The sequence below is a fragment of the Phalaenopsis equestris genome, unplaced genomic scaffold, assembly GCF_001263595.1.
Source record: "Phalaenopsis equestris unplaced genomic scaffold, ASM126359v1 Scaffold000938, whole genome shotgun sequence".
NCBI classification, from domain to species: domain Eukaryota; kingdom Viridiplantae; phylum Streptophyta; class Magnoliopsida; order Asparagales; family Orchidaceae; genus Phalaenopsis; species Phalaenopsis equestris.
Genome location: NW_018165377.1, coordinates 1,146,666 through 1,164,830, shown reverse-complemented (window position 1 = coordinate 1,164,830; position 18,165 = coordinate 1,146,666). Strand labels below are relative to the sequence as shown.

Below are 18,165 nucleotides of genomic sequence, written 5' to 3'. Positions count from 1 at the left end.
TTTGTTGATAATTAATTTTAAGAGTTCTTAAAATAATTACTGTTTTAAAATTTCAGTTCAAAATAAAAATAAACAACACATAAAAAATATAGTAGATAAATATAATTTTGAAAAATAAAGTAAAAATAAAACAATAAAATAAATTAATCCCAAATAAGTCTGTAACAAATTACATCATGTAATTTTTTTTTTTTTAATTTACTAAAACACTTCATTGTCATGCTATTAATTTCAGCATCAATTAAAGCTGTGATTAATAACTTATAATAAGTATGATTTGTGAGATACTTTTTTTTTAGGCAATGGATTTATATGTAATACAAAATAATATTTTGAGGAATGAAATAATGAATGATTTAATACTTAATTAAAGTGTGATTTGACATTTTAATGATAGGCATGCTATAGGACACAAAGAGCATGATCTTGGAATGTTTGGTATTGAAATTCAAGACCGAGGGCTCAATTTCAGCAAGTATATTGTCAAACTGACTGTCTCGACAACACGAATTCGATGATATAAAAATTGGTTCGATCTAAGTCCAATCAAGTATAGATCAAACAATTAAATCACGTTGAAGGTTTGGGTCATCAAGTGAATATTCAAGTGAACTCAAAGTCTAACATATTTATAGTCAAATTGAGTGTCTTAACGAGAGGAGTCCAACGTGTCTAATTTCGCTTAATTTAGATATCAGTAAAACCCTTAAATTATTGAAAAAATCCCTATGATCGACAAAGATCAATAAGAATTATCCTATCAGGTGGTTTAGGAAGTTATTCGCCAAAAGACAAAAATTCTTCCATCATAGATGCTATAAATAGACTCTTTCTCTTCACTTAAGGAGGGAGGAGAAAATAAGAAATTTCAGAGCATGTTCTTCACATAAAGCACAACAATAAATTTCGACTTTTGTAGTCGCTGACCACAACTAGGGTTGAGTCAAGTATATTAGTTTGAACTTAACTTCGCATAATTTTAAGTTGTTAATATTCGGTTTGAGCTTGTGTGAACCTTTCATATATTGTTCAAGTTTAAATTTTTCAATGTTTGAACTTGATTTTTAATTGATTTGTCTATGACAAGTGAACAGGTGTTTAACCAAGCTAATAAGCAAGCTAAAAATTTAAACGAGTATTTAGATTTTTATATAAAATAATCAATAAATAAATTTACAAATTTGATCGCACATACTAATTTATCGATTATAAACTCTATAAAAATGAAAGGTAACTCGTGAACCATGATAATATGAGATGTAATCACTTATATTTTAACATGATCATACTTCCAAGTTTGCACCGAACTCATTCAAATGTAAGTTTTTTCATAGTGATATGCATTTGTCTTATTCCTAATATTTTTGAGTAATTTTGTAGATGTCTTTTATATTGAGTCATTGAAATCATATATAAACTTACAATTATTGCACCATGCTTACTCAACACCCCTTTTTAAATGGGTATAATTTATAAGCAGGGTGGAAGAGAAGATACGAGAGACTAGAGTCTTAGAGATCATTGCACATGTGATCTGATCGTTTCCTTTGATGGTTACACGTCCTAGCAACTCGAGCTTTCGTGCAAAACCAGGAGATGCAAAACTTTAAGTGGTTAGAGAGAGTGAGATTTGTGGAGGTTTAAAGTTAATTTTAAGCAGCATTTCATACATGTCACATAAGTCTTATATATTTTCACATCTAACACCTGAACTTTACTCTAATAAATATATACTTAATAATTAATCAAAAAATATTTTTGATGTGACAATATATTACAATTATATCTATAATTAAATAAATTATAGTTAATTAAATTTTATTTAAATAATATATCATATATGATACAAGTTATCATCGAGTTTAATATCAAGTATTTAATGAGTTACTTGTTGAACAATAAATGAGTTTGTTCGTGAATATAAGTGAACTAGTTCGACTATGTTCATGTTTAGTTCATTTAACCTCTAGGCTTTTAAAAATTATTTAAGCCTGATTATTTACTTATCTGAATGAACATGTTCGGTCTTAATCGAGTGTATTGATTCATTTACAGACCTAAGCATAACTGGCCATCCATGTTCGTCGTCTTCGACGATCCATACTGGCTAACAATATATCAAAAGTATTGTTGTAACGTTTAGTGCGATGTTGAAAACCCGACAAAAATTCCCAACCTCCCTAGACACAGACCATCATTGGCCATCGTATGTCGGCTACCGCCAACCACCACCAACAACTCCTGCTCATCGTTATCAGCAACCCCTGCTTGCTATCGTCGTATTGAAGATGTAGCGGCCAATGCTTACGACCATTATATTCAGAACACGGCGATTCTTTTAGAATTCCTGAAGTTTTCTATATATTTTATACTGCCAAGTATTATATCCGATGGAAAATTGTAATCATTCTCTCCGAGTTGCGAGAGAATGGTACATATTTATACTTAAAGTGAATTATTTTGATTCACCTATGCCCAATTATTTTTTTCATTTTTCGAGTTTTTTTCCACTAATAAAACTCGATGTGTGTTGAATCACCGTGTAACACTAAAATATTAAATTATCACTCTGTGGTAATCAATCTTCTGAGCGACATCAATAATAATTCTACAGGTGCAAATCATTTATTAAAGGAGGTTAAAAATTAGTCAATGATATCAAACATTTCAATAAAGGATTTATTTTCATTTATTTACTAGAAAAAAATTATAAATAAAGCTACAGCGAAAAAAAAAATTAGCAATCTCAACTATATTAAACAGCGTATAAAATATATCAAAATTATATTAATTTGATTTTTTAAGTTAAATTTACATATTTAAAATCAGGAAAAGATTAACTACAAGTACAAAGTACTTATTTTATCAAACGAGCCGATTAATGCACATAATAAAGTATAAATACTTAATTAAGATAAGAAAGTTTAGTTTAATAAAAAATATAAATATTAATTTTAAAAAGTAATTATAAATGTAAAAAAAAAATTGTTAAAAATGAATTTATTTTTTCTGTTTTTTTTTATTAAATAAATAAATGGCTGTTTTAACTTTTTTAAAAAAGAAAAAATATTTTGAAGTAAAACAATAAAATTAAAATTTAGAAATGATCCGAGTACATATCACAATGTTAGGTAAGAAGTCACTATTAACAAATTTGGCAACATTCAAAATGAAAACCTTGAAAATAAATATATATTAAAAAAATATAGTAAGGCATTAATTAGAAATAATTAATTGATAATAAATTTAGAGATCACTTTTAATTTTTATTTATTTGTTTTTTATTTATAATTTTAAAAAAGAACGTATTTGACATATTTAATATAGGATTATTTTTAAAATTACTCAAAATATTTAAAATATTTTCAAAAATATGTTAATTTATTTTTAAAAATACAAAATATATATTAAAAGAGCACATTAAATAAATATATTTTAGAATTTAAATTTAAATAAAAAATAAAATTGACGCTAAACAATAAAAAAAATTGGGCGTGCATCAAAATAAAAAAAAAAACTCAGCCACTCATCAGACAAAGAGATAAAATTTTTATTTAAAATTTAGAAATTAAATAAGAAAAAAAATAATCCTTGGAAGCCACAAATAAATGTTTATGAATTATTATTTGTGCTCTAAAAAAATCATGATAAATTTATACTTTCTCGATAACTAACCTTCATTTATAATTGCTTTTTTAAGCTATTTTATTTAACCAGCTTCGAACCCTCGTGGAGCGGTGGTCCTCGAATAATAACACATGGCACAAATTTCTCACCGTAGGCCCTACCGCATAAGGGAGCCAAATACCGATTCTTTATATATATATATATATACTATATATAATTTTGTTCACGCACACATACACACTTGAACCTAAAATCTCTTAGGATTCGTTAGGGGCAACGGTGCGGTGGCGGTGCGGTACCACACAACAGTTTTGTTTGTTCGGATAAACTGTTTTTGATTAGCTCTTTCAAAAAGCTACCACTTAAATCTATCTTTTCTCAGCATTATTGGCTAGGTCAGGTGACAGCTTTTTAGCTGTTGCCTGACTTTAAATAAAAAATAATAGCTATCACAATTTTTTTAACATCAAATTACATTTCACAACTGTTTTTTAATAAGTTGCAGTTGTCCCAAACAAATCTTTATTAAAAAACAGTTCTTAATCACGAGATTAAGATACTTGTATAACAAATGCCCTTATTTGATAATAAACATATTTATGCGTATAAGTTCATATATTTCTTCACTTGTTTAAACTTATATGTGTGCATGGATACATAACTATTATGCACTCATATTTTCATGGATTAGATTTCTAAATCTCCTACACATTCATTGCCACATAAATTTTTGAGAGATTTACATGCATATCACTCAATTCTTATTTATTTACATATCTAACATATAAATTTTGATTTTTATATGGGCCACCTTATCTATATATGAAAAAATGTATTTCACTTTTTTTTAGAAAATTCAAATAATTTTATTGTTAATGTAATATGGAAGATTTGAGTGTTAGAAATGTAAAAAAAAAAATTTAGGCATTAGATATCTGATTACATAAGAATTGGGTGGAATGTATGTAAATGCCCCTAAATTTTTATTTCATTTACTTGCATAAAATTGGCACATTTACACCCCTCAAGATCATACATTCAACAATTCAAAAGAAAATTAAAAAATCATAAAAATAACCATTGATAATTAACAAGACTACTAAGCTCTTTTATTAAACTGAAGTTCTTCATCCAGTTTTTGCAAAACTACTAAAAAAATTGCTAAAAAAGAATTGCTTAGGTTTTAGATCCCAACCCTAAAAGTGTAACAAATTCAGCAATCAAAATAAGGAGAGGCTATGATTATGAAGGCTAATCTAAAGAAGCAATCTGTTCCAGCATAGTCAGATTATTCAGTTCTGTAAAGAGTTCAGCTAACCTTCTGTTGAATGGGAATGTGTTTCAGTATGGTGGTCGCGGTGGTGCCGGCGAGCTGTCCTATGGGCACGTCGCCGACTTCTCGGGTTTTCCGCACCATCAGCACGAATTTGCTCGCTCGGTTCTTGATTGCCAAAGATGATGAATTCCAGTGGGTCTGCAAGGAGATCTTCGCCCGGATTGCTTTGGGATGTATTTGCATTACTTGGATTTCTCTGTAGTGCATTTACGTGAAGAACATCAACAATGGAATGTAAATGTATACTTAGAGAATTAGTGCACTCGATAAATAATTCGATACTCGTTCAAGAGGGGTTTAAATAATCGAACAAGATAAAACAAAATTTTAAAATCTAAGCATGTAAAGAAATGAGCCTAAACAATGACATTCATTTATGATCGTAAACATGCTTGTTTGTTGTTCAACAGGTAACTCACTAAGAATTCAATAAAATGCTCATTTAATGATGATTTACATTTTTTTTTTATTTGATGATTTATTTCAAGTTCTCATATCAACTTTTTAAGTCATGTGCTCTTTAAAATTTGTGTATATTATTTAAGATATAGGTATATGATACAAATAACAAACAAATAGATAAATATATAAAATTGCTTCTGTGTTTTACAGCTATTTGAGCTTAACTAAATTAAATAAATAATATTTAATAAATTATATCAATATTAAATAAAACTCATAAATTTATTTATGTCTGGAAATAAGCACATATGTTTAAATTATTAGCACGAACCATATAACTATATGTACATGAGTACGGCTTGAACTCAGACAAAAAAGAAAACGGATAAATAAGCTTGAGCAAGATTTTAAAACTCGTCTTATCTCCTACTTTGACTTGAATAAGATAAGGAAATAAATTAAAAGTTTGAACGCGGTGTTACTCATCTAGACTCGATTCAATTATAGCCCCTACGTATGTTATAACCCGACAAAAGTGCAATATCAAGATTGCATTTTTACCTTTGATTGACTAGTCGACTGTGTTTTGGCATCTACATCATCGCAGCTGCCATCATTGTCTTCCGTTCGCCCGGAAGCGGTTTGATCTTCATAGGCATTCCTTGCCCTCAACCTTATGAGGGGCTCATCTGGTTTTAGATCAGTAAATACTACCTCTGGATAAAAATACTTGTGTACCAGCTGCATTCTTGAAGGGCTTTCTCTATGCTTCCATAATATACTATCATGAAATTGCATGTTAAAACATGCAAAATATGGGCAGCAATGAATTTCTGTTCACATTCATGTAAAAAGATGCTTACAGGAAAACAAACAAATTCACTCAAAAATAAAAATAAAAATAAAAAATTGAGGATGAGAAATTACATATTTGCCAATTCTCTTTGCATTCTACTACCTTCAATGCTTAATATGTGTTCAAGGCATGAATTTGCAGACCTATCAATCAGCAGCCTTCCTATGAGCATGGCTGAACCTTTAACATGCAGATTACATAATATTAAAAAAAAAAAGATAAACACCAGAAGCAAGGTAGAAGTGAATAATTTTAGGAGTAAAGTGCCAAAATAATTCCTTGACTATGTAAATAGGCCCATTTTAATCCTAGAGTTTATAAAAGTATCAAATTAGTTCTTAGAATCTTTTAATAAGAGTTAAAATAGTCCTCAGTAAGAACTATTTCAACAAATATTAAAGGCCTCTGGAGACTAAATTGATATTTTCATAAACTCTAGGACTAAAATGACCTTGCAACGAATTAGGGGACCATTTTAACACTTCTCCCATAATTTTAGTAATGAAAATGTTAATTTGTTACTTAATAGTGTGAATATGAACCTGACAGGTGCTTACACGTACGAAATGTATGAACGCGTGTATTAAGCTACCTAACCCAGAAAATAATAACTTTTTGTGCTTACTCAATCGCTACGTTATAACAATTGTTGCGAAAATCATGTCCTTTTTTTATGCAAAGTTGAATATAAAAAGTGCAACCTTGTATAAAGTGACTTAAGTTATATGGGGCATTTTCCTCCACTTATGAGGACAATGATATTCTATTTAATTTCTAAATGTAAACTCGAACATATATATAAATGGGTTAGTTATGCATAATCCCAACTTTTTACATATGTTTTTTGAAACAAACTTCATCTCATATTTCAAAAAACCATGCAAGTTGCTTGAAGCCTATAAAATACTTTAAGTTATTTAAGCATATAAAATCATACCCACATGTGCTTCAACCAATATAAAATGTTCAAATATTAGTTTTGAGAATATTGTGGTTAACTTCAAATAATGTTTAAAATACCTACATATGCTCCAGTAAATCTACTAAGTGTTTAATATTAAATGGTCTGAGAATGATATACAGGTCAAAGTTAAACTTGCACTCAAATATTTTTTTGCTCTGATAAGCGTGCAAAATTCTTTAAGAGAATTTATGATTATTTTAAAATTAAAACCCCTCATTTTTCAAAAAATCTACTTCAAGATAATCAAATCATGTATGTTTTCAATCGGGTCATCTTGTCTATAAAGTAATGTTGAAAATCCTACTCAATTAGTCTAATCCTCCTCCTAGAAATTGGAGTTGACACGTGTAAAAAATTTCAATAATGTCTAAATCACATATAGTAAAACTTGTAAGTCCAAATCATATAATATGATCCTCCACTTAAGAGCTGGTGTTGACAAAACCTAACATTTTATAGATATTCAAGTACCAAATTTCAAACATAGATATTTCAAATGCTTGAATTCTACGATGATGGCAAAGTTGAAAGAATAATTCCACTGTAGAGATCTATTTTCCAATTTAGCTCAAAGGACATTTAAATAAAGTCAATTGATTTAGGTTATGAACCTAATCCTCTGTAAGCACAATAGAGTTATCTAACACCTAGATATTCACATTTACATGCATACCATTCAAATCTTCAAAATTACATGTTTGGTTCTAGCATGTTGCAACGGGTTGTTGGTAATGTTGGTTGTTGACTTGTTGTCACACCACAACTTCAATTGAGTTCCTTGGCCCACCTTAAGATTGACCAACAAGGCTCTCAGCCACATCATCTCAGCAACTCCTAAGGCCATGACCCAGTACTCAACCTCTGTTGTTGACCTCACTATTAAAGACTATTTATTGCTCTTCTAAGAGACCAAGTTGCACCCTACGAACATGCAATATCCTAAGGTAGATCTTTTGTCATCTACACAACTCGTCTGGTCAACATCACAAAAGTCCTCAATATCTACATGTCAATTTTTCCTAAAGATCAACCCCTTCGTTGGTGCACCTTCAGGTACCTCAATATCTGATACATTGCACTCATATGATCATTCCTTGAACCATGCATGTAGCAACTCGCCATGCTCAATACAAAAAAGATGACAGGTCGGGTGCCACAGATGGATCAAATGATCCAGTAATCTCTGGTACCTCTCATGATCAACCGGTTCTCCTACCTCTACACTCAGTTTGGCCTTTTGGTCAATTGGAGAGACTGCAGATTCGTATCCCAACATGCTTATTTCCGTGAGGAGATTTAGTACAAAATTTCTCTAGGGCTGGATCATCCCCTCAAGTCCACGAGTCACTTCAATCCCAAGAAAGTATCTGAGTTGTCCAAGATCATTCACCTTAAATTCATTGTCCAATCTTACCTTTAATTGGATAATTTTTACCTCATTATCACCGATGACAATAATGTCATCAACATACATAAGCATAGTGGTGTGACATTCATATTGTCGAAAGAACATTGTATAGTCTGCATTAATCTGTTGAAATCCCATGCTCAACATAGCTTTTCTTAACTTGTCAAACCAGGCTCGAAGAGACTGTTTCAAAACATATAGTGAATTCTTGAGCCCACACACCTTGAACATTGCCTGGGTTGTACCAAATTCTGGAGGTATCTTCATATATACATCCTTCAGTAACTCACAATGAAAAAATGCATTCTTCACATCAAGTTGATGTAACCTCCACCCACCATTCACTGTCAGAGAAATCAGTGTTCTCACTGTGCCATATTTGCTACTGGTGCAAAAGTTTCATCATAATCAATATCATATGCTACCTATACCCTTTCACAACACGTCATGCTTTGTACTATTTTACCTTCCCCTATGGAGTTTGCTTCACTGTGAAGTTTCACTTGCACCCAACTGCCTTTTTTTCCCTCGGGTAGTGGCACTATCTCCCATGTTTGGTTTTTATCGAGAGTCCTACGCTCTTCATGCAGTGTCATTTTCCACTTGAAATCTTCCTTAGCAACCTGTCAACACTTGGGTATAGAGACAGTGTCCAAAGATGCAATGAATGTTTCATATAATGGTGATATGTTAGAATATGAAATAACGTTAGCAATGTTGTTCCCACTCAAAATGATCGGAAGGATGCCCCGCATTGTTGCAAAGAGGTTCTCCTTAAGGTGGAGGGTTAGGAGAAGGAAGAATCATATCACCTAGGAATTCTGAATCAAAAGGTGGATGGTACAAGTGTTTCAAGAGTCGGGGAAGACCGGGACAAGGGACTAGCTGAAACAAGTGGCATTGCAGACACTATTTCTTCATTTTGCTTCCTTCTTTGTGTATACACCTTAGCTCGTTTTCAGCTTAAATCCCACCACCTCTGGGTTTACTCTCCTCTTTTTTTGATTCATCGACCAATTCATCCCACATCACAGGACAAGACATTGCTCTCATGTTTACCACTTTCTCTCCATTGCTACTCACCTCCTTTGTCTCATATCTCCAGTATTCGACGAGTTGCCAAAGGGTGAGGCCACCTTATGAGTGCAGTACGGTTCAAATTCTCTAAATGACACATTCATGCTCACAAACAGTCTCTTCTCTATCGAGCTCCGACATACATATCATTTCTAGGTAGTTTATCTATAATCACACCTTTCACAGCTCTGAGATTCAGTTTCCCTGCTGATGGTCGGTTATCCTTCACAAAACAAACACAACAAAACACATTCAATGGGAGGATCCAACTAATATCTTCTTTCAACATCTGACATATAGGCATCCAATCCAACACGTTAGAGAACATCATGTTAATTAATTGAGCAACTGCCAAATATGTTTGCCCTCATAAATGCTATGAGACATCCATTGAGATCATCATACTTTGTGCTACCTCTAGAAGGTGTTTATTCTTCCTTTCAGCTACTCGATTTTGTGTTTGTGTGCATTGATATGTGGTTTAATATTGTATCCCTTGGGCTTTCAAGTATTCCTCAAATGCTTTGTCCGTATACTGTCTCATTATCAGAGCTTAATACATTCACTACTGCATCATATTGAGTTTGGATTGCCTTGTGAAAGTATTTAAAGCAAGAAAACACATCACCCTTACTTTCATCAAATTTAACCACGTAACACGAAAAAAGAAATCAATAAAGGTCACAAAATATCGATAAACATTCATAAAACTTGCAGAACAACGCCCCCAAATATCAGCATGTATAAGTTAAAAACAAAAAAAAAACTCTTATTCTAGAATTAATATAAGAGCTCCCACTAAACTTGCAATACTCACAAACATCACAAACAAGCTTTTGTATATTTTTTTCTTTTCATAGAAGGAATGATACAGCCGACACAATAAACTAAAACGAGAGTATTCCATATGTCTGTGATATAACAACAACACATCATCCACACTCCTCTCAGATCCTCCTACTCCAGCACTCTATTATGGATGTCAAAGATAAGTTCATCCCCTCCCGGTCCAAGTATCAGAGTCCGCTACGCCACATTCCAGTCCCAAGTATCCAGCCCGTTTCTTTCTCTTAGAAGATTGCCTTAAGAATATTAAAAAAACAATAACTTTTAGTTGGATAATAAATGCAGTAATGAATAAAAGATTCACTAGAAAAAAATGAGCAAGCAAAACATTGGATAAAGTCATATAATTGGCACCCCTCACTGTACCCTTACCTACTACAGGTTGTGTTTGTAGTATCAATAGTCTTAATACTCTCTAGTACTATTAGGGGAGTATAAGAAAAAAACTCTCTAGCAGTACCTGTCATATATCGAGATGCACCAAAATCTACCATCCATTCTGATGATTCTGCGATAGAAATAAAAGCAAGACATATAAATCATAAGTACATTTGTTAGAGTGAGCAAAGTGACAATGTTACCCCTTGATGACAACTGGTTGGAAGCATACTTAGCCCCATCTCCTGTTGTTTTCTGCTTTCTTTTCAGCAACTCTAGACATTCATGGTCGTCATTGTAAAAACCACCCATCTCTCTCTCTTCTATTGCCATCAGATTAGCCTGGTAGCCCCCTTTTCCACATTTTCAGCCATTACGACAACGACCACGATCTCCACCATATCCACGTCTAAGGGTGTAAACTAGTCGAACTCATGCGAGCCCAGACTCGGCTCGTTTATATTTCGAGCTCAAAAAGTGAGTTCATATTCGGCTCGTTTGCTTAGCGAGCCGAACACGAGCCGCTCACGAACAAAGAGTCATTTTGACAACTATAATCACATAGTCATAAGATGTCAAGGATTGAGACAAAATTTAAAACATCATTTGAATCGAATATAATAATTTTTATTCTATTTTCTTAATTAATACTTTTAATTGATTATAAATGTTTGTAGTCTTGTAGTCAATTATTTTTTAAAAAAATACTACTCATCAAAGATTATATATACATAATTGATTAGTAATATTTTAAGTCAAAACGAGCCGAACTCTAATGAACAAATATTTGTTCGTGTTCGGCTCGTTAACTTTGCAAACGAGCCGAACCAGAGCTTCTTAACCGAGCTGTTCGCGAACAACAAGCCGTTTTGACAGTCCTATCCACGTCCACATATTTCTCTTCACCACAGTTGCAACACTTATGAATCTCCCCCTAGACACTTATTAGACTTGAGCCCGAAGCAACCAAAGGAGATCACGCACTCAGAAGTCCACTCGGCTTAGAGTATAGCTTCATGAGACTCTCCTCCTATATCATCATAGCAATGGCCTCATCCAGTAAAGGGATAGTCGCCTGAGTTAGGAGGATAAATCTCATATAATTAAATGATTAGTTCATAGGGGCCAGAAACTGCATAGTCCTCATCTGTGTAAAAATCTCCCCTTTATTGTACTCTGGATTGCCATAACTCGATATCGGTGAGAAGTGATCAAGATCTGCCCACAACCGCTCCAGCTCTATGGAGTACACTTGAATCGATCGATCACCTTGTACTACTGCCTCTATGTCACGTTGAATCTGGAACACCGTCGTGTGGTTCTCAGTCCCAACATAGGTCCTCTTCAACTTTGGCCAGATGTCTTCACCTCGAATGTCATCCATTGATGCGACAATCGATGGAAACATCAAGTTGAGAAACCAGATGTAAAGGCATGTGTAATCCTCCACTCATCCTCATCAACAGTGTCACCCTCTGGCTCAGCCTTGAGTCCTGTCAGATATGCCTCTAATCTCTTCCCTATTAGAGCAGTTTCGATCCGACATGACCAACTCAGATAAGTGACCGGTCAATCAAATTTATGATATATAGAAAGGAGATTTAGCTTCACCTGCGTCGGAGCAAGTGTCGAGGTAGTGTCTCTCGTGGAGACGTTAGCTCCATGCATGAGTCTGATCAATACGTTCAAACCCTCAAGATCAATCTTCCCTAGAAGTTTCAATCATTTAGTCTCTACACCATCTCCTTCTCCGGACATCCTTAATCACAAGGATCCAAATCCCGATCACATGCAACTTCCTTCTTGTACTCAGACAATTTCCATGTCGTTCTGCCGAAGCCTAAAGAGTCGAAGTTTCGCCTGTTACTTGTTGTCTCGATCGCACAAATCAATTCGCCAAAGCCTACACGCTCGCAAACTAGCCCACAGCTTCAATGTCATGCTCCTTTCTTTGGTCAGCCTCCCCCTACTCCATCTACTATCGCACAAGAGCCTTAACCGCACGTATGCCAAAGATCCTTCCTCAGTTTCACGAGCCCAACTCAACCAAAGTTGGAATCATTTCGCCTCCTCACACCGAATCAAAGTCATATGCACTCCTTATGTCGCAAGACTAACATGAAATCATAGATTATCTCACTTATGTGTCAAAGTTGATTCACTACTCACCATTCCACACCCCTGCCTCACAAGCGATCCCACTCTTTCTTGCCTGAAGCTGTTGTTCGCTCCTTCGCACCGACCCAACCTCTCCCCACTCTCCCCACAACGAAGCCATAATTCCCTTGCAATACAATAAGGATTAATGTTAGTAGGAAAAGCGACTCTGAGATCGCAACGTACAGAGACCATAGTAATTGCTCTAAAACTTAATATATACATTCATAACATGGGCTTAAATATGTTATTACAATACTTTACAAATAAACCCCTTAATTTCTTTAATATTCCTTTTTAACCAATAGAACCCCTAAGTAAATTCTAATTTTCAACAACAGTCGATAAGATTCCAGATTACATAAATCCCTAATGAAAACCATATTGATTGAAAATCTCAACCAAATGAGTCATATTTTAAATATAATTTTCAAATAAAATTATCAAAGCATCAAATTAATCACTTAAATAAAATTAAACGCTTAAAGACTTAAAGTCAATCTCATCCACCCTTCACAACAATTTATCGGGATGACAAACTTTTGATTGACTTTAACTCACAAATAGTTAATGCAACGTTGAGTACACCACTATATCCACACTTAAAGTAATATAACACAGTAAAGACGTGACCCAAGTTTTTTGTCTGTGTGATTTAGCCAAACGACTTCACAAAAAATTGTTGTTACACCAGAGACTTATAACCAAATGATTGCCGCCAAATGAAATAATTATATTACAGTCAAGATTGTAACCCGTATATTCCCCAATGACTTTCTATCATCGAGTTGTGAATTATAATGGTACAATTGGTTGACACAATTTTTTGTTAGCTAAAGTCAACTTAAATTTGTCCCCTTAAACAAATATTCACCTCAGATCTACAAGTTCTCTTGGACGATGCAAAAGATGGTTGATTTAAAGAAACCTTTAGTCAAGTTGAGTAAATTAACTCCTCTTACAAAGTACATGAGGGACCATGACGACCTCAGACGACAAAATGATGAGATTTTGATTGGGTTTGTCATCATTTCTCCCATTATTCACTTTAAGCTTAAAATGATAAAGTAATCAATCTAAAACCTTAAGTTTGTTGTTACTATACGTTGAATATTCAATGTTTACTGACTAGTCTTAATAAAAAGTGTTCTGCTGTTACGGAATGGGTAATTAATCATAAAGACTTGTGCCTATGGGAAACCCTGAACCCAATATTAAAAAGTCTTTCTAAAATGAGGGTGAAATTTATGGGTAGTGTCTTATTTACAATCCAATCTGCCTTCTAAAAACTTACTCAGAATACCAAATAAAAAAGTACTCAACAACAATGAGAATTTGGGCTGTCGAATTTTCAGAGCCAACAATATAAAAGGCGACACGTAAAAGATCATTTGCGTCATGATCATCATTAGCCTTGTTCAAATTATTCTAACTAGAATATAATAATTGCCTCTCTATTAAATTTGGCTCATGCAAATCATTAATCATAATCAATTGAAAGAAAAAAATAAATAATTTACTCCTAGAAAAATGTATGCTTAAAATCAAACTTTGGATTAGAACAACATTTCTTTTTCTTAGAGGACAAAAGTTACTCTCAAAATGTTTGCGCATTATTTGATGTGGATTGTGAAAGCAACAATCATGTGATAACAGAATATTCTACATAGAAAGAGCATAGAATCAGATTCATCTATTAATAGGATTGAAAAAAGACAGTGCGCATGTTGATGCAGCAGAACATGCAACTGTCTTCATCGTATTTGTACATATTCTTCACTTCCCATTGTTCTCTTATCTTGAGATTCAAAATGCGTTTATTCTATTACCTGCTGAAAGGTAGAAGCGGTACCAACGCCCAAGTCTTCTAGTTGCTGCAGGTTTTGAAATGGCATGATTCATCAAATAAAAACTTTATAAAAAAGTTGGTGCAGCAGAAGATAAAACTGAAATTGAACATCAATGTTAAGAATAACGTGCAAATGTTAAAGCAACAAAATAACAAAATCAACATAATGTTTTATGTTATTATACCAATAATAGGGAAAACCCTGCTGCATGCTACCGCTGGAATAGAATCACATTCTCACATTTTCATACCTAAAAAAAAAAAACAATCAACATTACTGAGTTGTACCTAGGGCTGTAAACGAGCAGAACTTGAGCGAGCTCAAGCATAGATCGTGTTCGGCTCGTTCGAAACTAGCTCGTGTCGGAAATTAGCTTGTGTTGGAAATTGCTCGTGATCAGCATGTTCATGTTCAACTCGATTTACATTTTTTTGTTCGTGTTCAACTCGTATTAGGCTCGAAATTAGCTCGTTTAAATTAAGCCTATAAACAAATCAAACATGGCGAAGCCCACAACCTATTCATTTTACCTTATTTTATGTTACCCCCTCACAAGCAACTACAAAAAATTATAAACTTAATAATTTAAATTATTTTTATTTAACTACTTAGATAATTAATTTTGCAGAAAGAAAGAAATTTCATATAGAAATTCCTGTGTGCAAAGATTTGATAATTGATGGTTGCCAAAACCCATGCTAAGTTTTCCTTTTATAAAGGCATACAAAAGTTTTCAAGTAAAAAAATCCTGATGCGGGACTAAAGTTGGTTAGGAGAATTTTCCTCATACCACTATGTAGCATGTACAATAGAAATTCTTTTTTAGATCTGATTCCCCATGTGAGTTGTTAAAGAATACTTTTTAAATGTGTGGCTATGAATTTTTACGGTTATTTACATCCATACTACACAAATCATATTCATTCACATATCTAACACATAAATTAATATTTTTTTTTAAATATACCACCCAAATAATTTTTTTTTAAATTAGCATTTATTTAATATATAATAAAAACTAACATTTTTATTTAATTATTTAAAAATCTCGAGTAAAAATTAGTATTTGTTTATATATTTTTGCTTTCGAGTTAATTCAAGCCGAACACGAGTGAACAAATATTTTTTCGTGTTCGACTTGTTTACATTTTGTGCTTAAAAATTTGTTCATGTTCGGCTCATTCGTTAAGCCTAACGAGCCGAACACGAGTTATTTTACGAGCCAAACATGAGCTATTTTTCGTGTTCGAGAACGACGAGCCATTTTGACAGCCCTAGATGTACCTATAAGAGAGAGATTGTGAGAGAAAAGAGAAATGAGAGATAGCTAGCATTTGGTAGCTATAGTGACTAAAATTTTTTACTAGTATAAGAACATGCAAAATTTTATAAATTAAATTGGTCTACAACACAAAGCGGTTCATAGCACAAAATCATCCTAAGGTGGTGTTTTGTAGCATCCTCTTAATAGGATTTAGTCACGAATTTAACTTAAATTCAACCGAACATACAAAAAATGAAAATTAAATCCAAAGCTCCATTAAATCAATTTTTCGCGTGTTTCGTCTTTTTTATTCTCATGTTTCGTCTGTTTTACGATGAAAATCCGAATTTAGTAAATCCAATTATGAGACGGATTTATTTTGCATCGTTGGCGAGCTCCTCAATCTGCGATTGAATTTGGCAAATCTGGATTTATCAGAATTGATAAATCCTATTGAACTTAAATCTATATTAAAGCCAAACACCACCTAAGTATGATATATCAAGCATGTGTGTTAACTGTGATTCTGTCCATCGTGATGATATATTCCCATCAATTGGATTTCTCTCCCGGCAATTGACATACTTTTTATCTCTATAGAACATTTAAGAACTATCCAACAAACCTTAAAGTTCCATTATTTTGATATTGTATTTATATCAATAATATGTTCCTCACTTCCTCTAACTATCATCAACTCATTTCTCATTTAGGCACAGCAAACTAGAGTAAATACTTCTAAAACTCTTGCTTATAGGCCCATCGCCTCACAGAAATTACAATTCCATGATGTGAAAATATAATCCTGTCAGTCAAATTCCTTATATTATGACCTATTCAAGGCGACTTTTGAAACATACTTTCTACTTGATAGAACGACCGTTATGCTTCCACACTAGAAATTAGCATAAGCTTTAGCAGAACAAAATATATTGCAGAAGACTATCAAAGAAGATCTGCAAGTTATAAGGTCAAATGAGAAAAATATATATAATTTAAAAGACACTGATGTTAAGATTCTCAAAAACACTTTGAATATCATAATCCTTATCAAAAGAAGAAACCTTCTAAGAAACAGCCCAGATGGTTTTATGAAAATAACAGCATAATTTAAGGAAAAAATCCTTGGTATCTGTAAAAATTCACTCATAGTAAGATATGTCATCATAACAGTGCCTAAAATCATCGTGATGTAGATTTATTAATGACGCTCTCATAGGATACACAGCATGCATCATCTTCATGAGCAGAGTCATCTAATCATGCGCTTCACAATATTTTTTGTTCAGCAAATTTTATGCGGTGGTTCAGAAAGTTAGATTATTGTTAAAAGGCAAGAAAGAAAGGGTGTTTACTAAATCTAACAATATAAACTAAAATCAGAAATTTCATAAGTGAAAGTGCATGAATACCTAAATATTTGGCAAAAACTGAAACGCAAATGAAATTATAATCCTGTTAGTATTGAAAAATAAAAAGTTTGTAAAGAATATACTAAATGAAATGCTAATGAGGATGTTATCTAACCCAATCTACAAGCAAAAAAATATGCGAGTGTTGACCTCATTTTTGTGAGGTCTTGTCTTCTCCTCCTTAGAGCCTAGATTCTAGCTCTAGAAATTCCTATGGACTATCTTAGAAAACTAGAATTGAGACTCACCCTTCTAGAAATTTCAGCCAATTCCTATTTTCCTTTGATGTCTAGCATCTTTGGCACAAGACCATCGTCTTATGAACGAGCGGTTATGGGCTATGTTGCGTAGATTCAAAGAAAATGTTCCAAATAGGACTTCAAGCCTTAGGAAAACATTCGTCACGACTTTTTCGTCACGTACACACACAAAATACACGAAGTTCACGAAATTGCGCGAAATCAGACTTCAATTAAGCCCAAAGGACGGGTGAAAACGCGAACTTCTCTGGATGACCTCCGACAACAAATTGGACTGCGCCAACGCGTCCGGGATACCAATTTTGGTAGGAAAGGACACCCATATTGC

The 18,165-nt window shown here is 33.1% G+C and overlaps 1 protein-coding gene across 3 annotated transcripts in view; it reads right to left on the bottom strand.

Annotated features, from left to right (window-relative positions):
* Positions 1–4,739: 4,739 nt before the first annotated feature.
* LOC110032433 overlaps positions 4,740–18,165 on the bottom strand; it is a 26,899-nt gene continuing 13,473 nt past the window's right edge. The window contains exons 3-6 of one of the 3 annotated variants that reach the window (XM_020736070.1): positions 14,881–14,925; positions 6,324–6,395; positions 5,927–6,198; positions 4,740–5,159 (exon numbers count right to left, since the gene is read on the bottom strand). In XM_020736070.1, the coding sequence (XP_020591729.1) occupies positions 4,941–5,159; positions 5,927–6,198; positions 6,324–6,395; positions 14,881–14,925 (608 nt within the window). In that variant the 3' untranslated portion in view covers positions 4,740–4,940. Of the gene's footprint in view, positions 5,160–5,926; positions 6,199–6,292; positions 6,402–14,880; positions 14,926–18,165 lie in introns of all 3 variants that reach the window. The other 2 variants (XM_020736069.1, XM_020736071.1) reach the window with 2 other exon arrangements.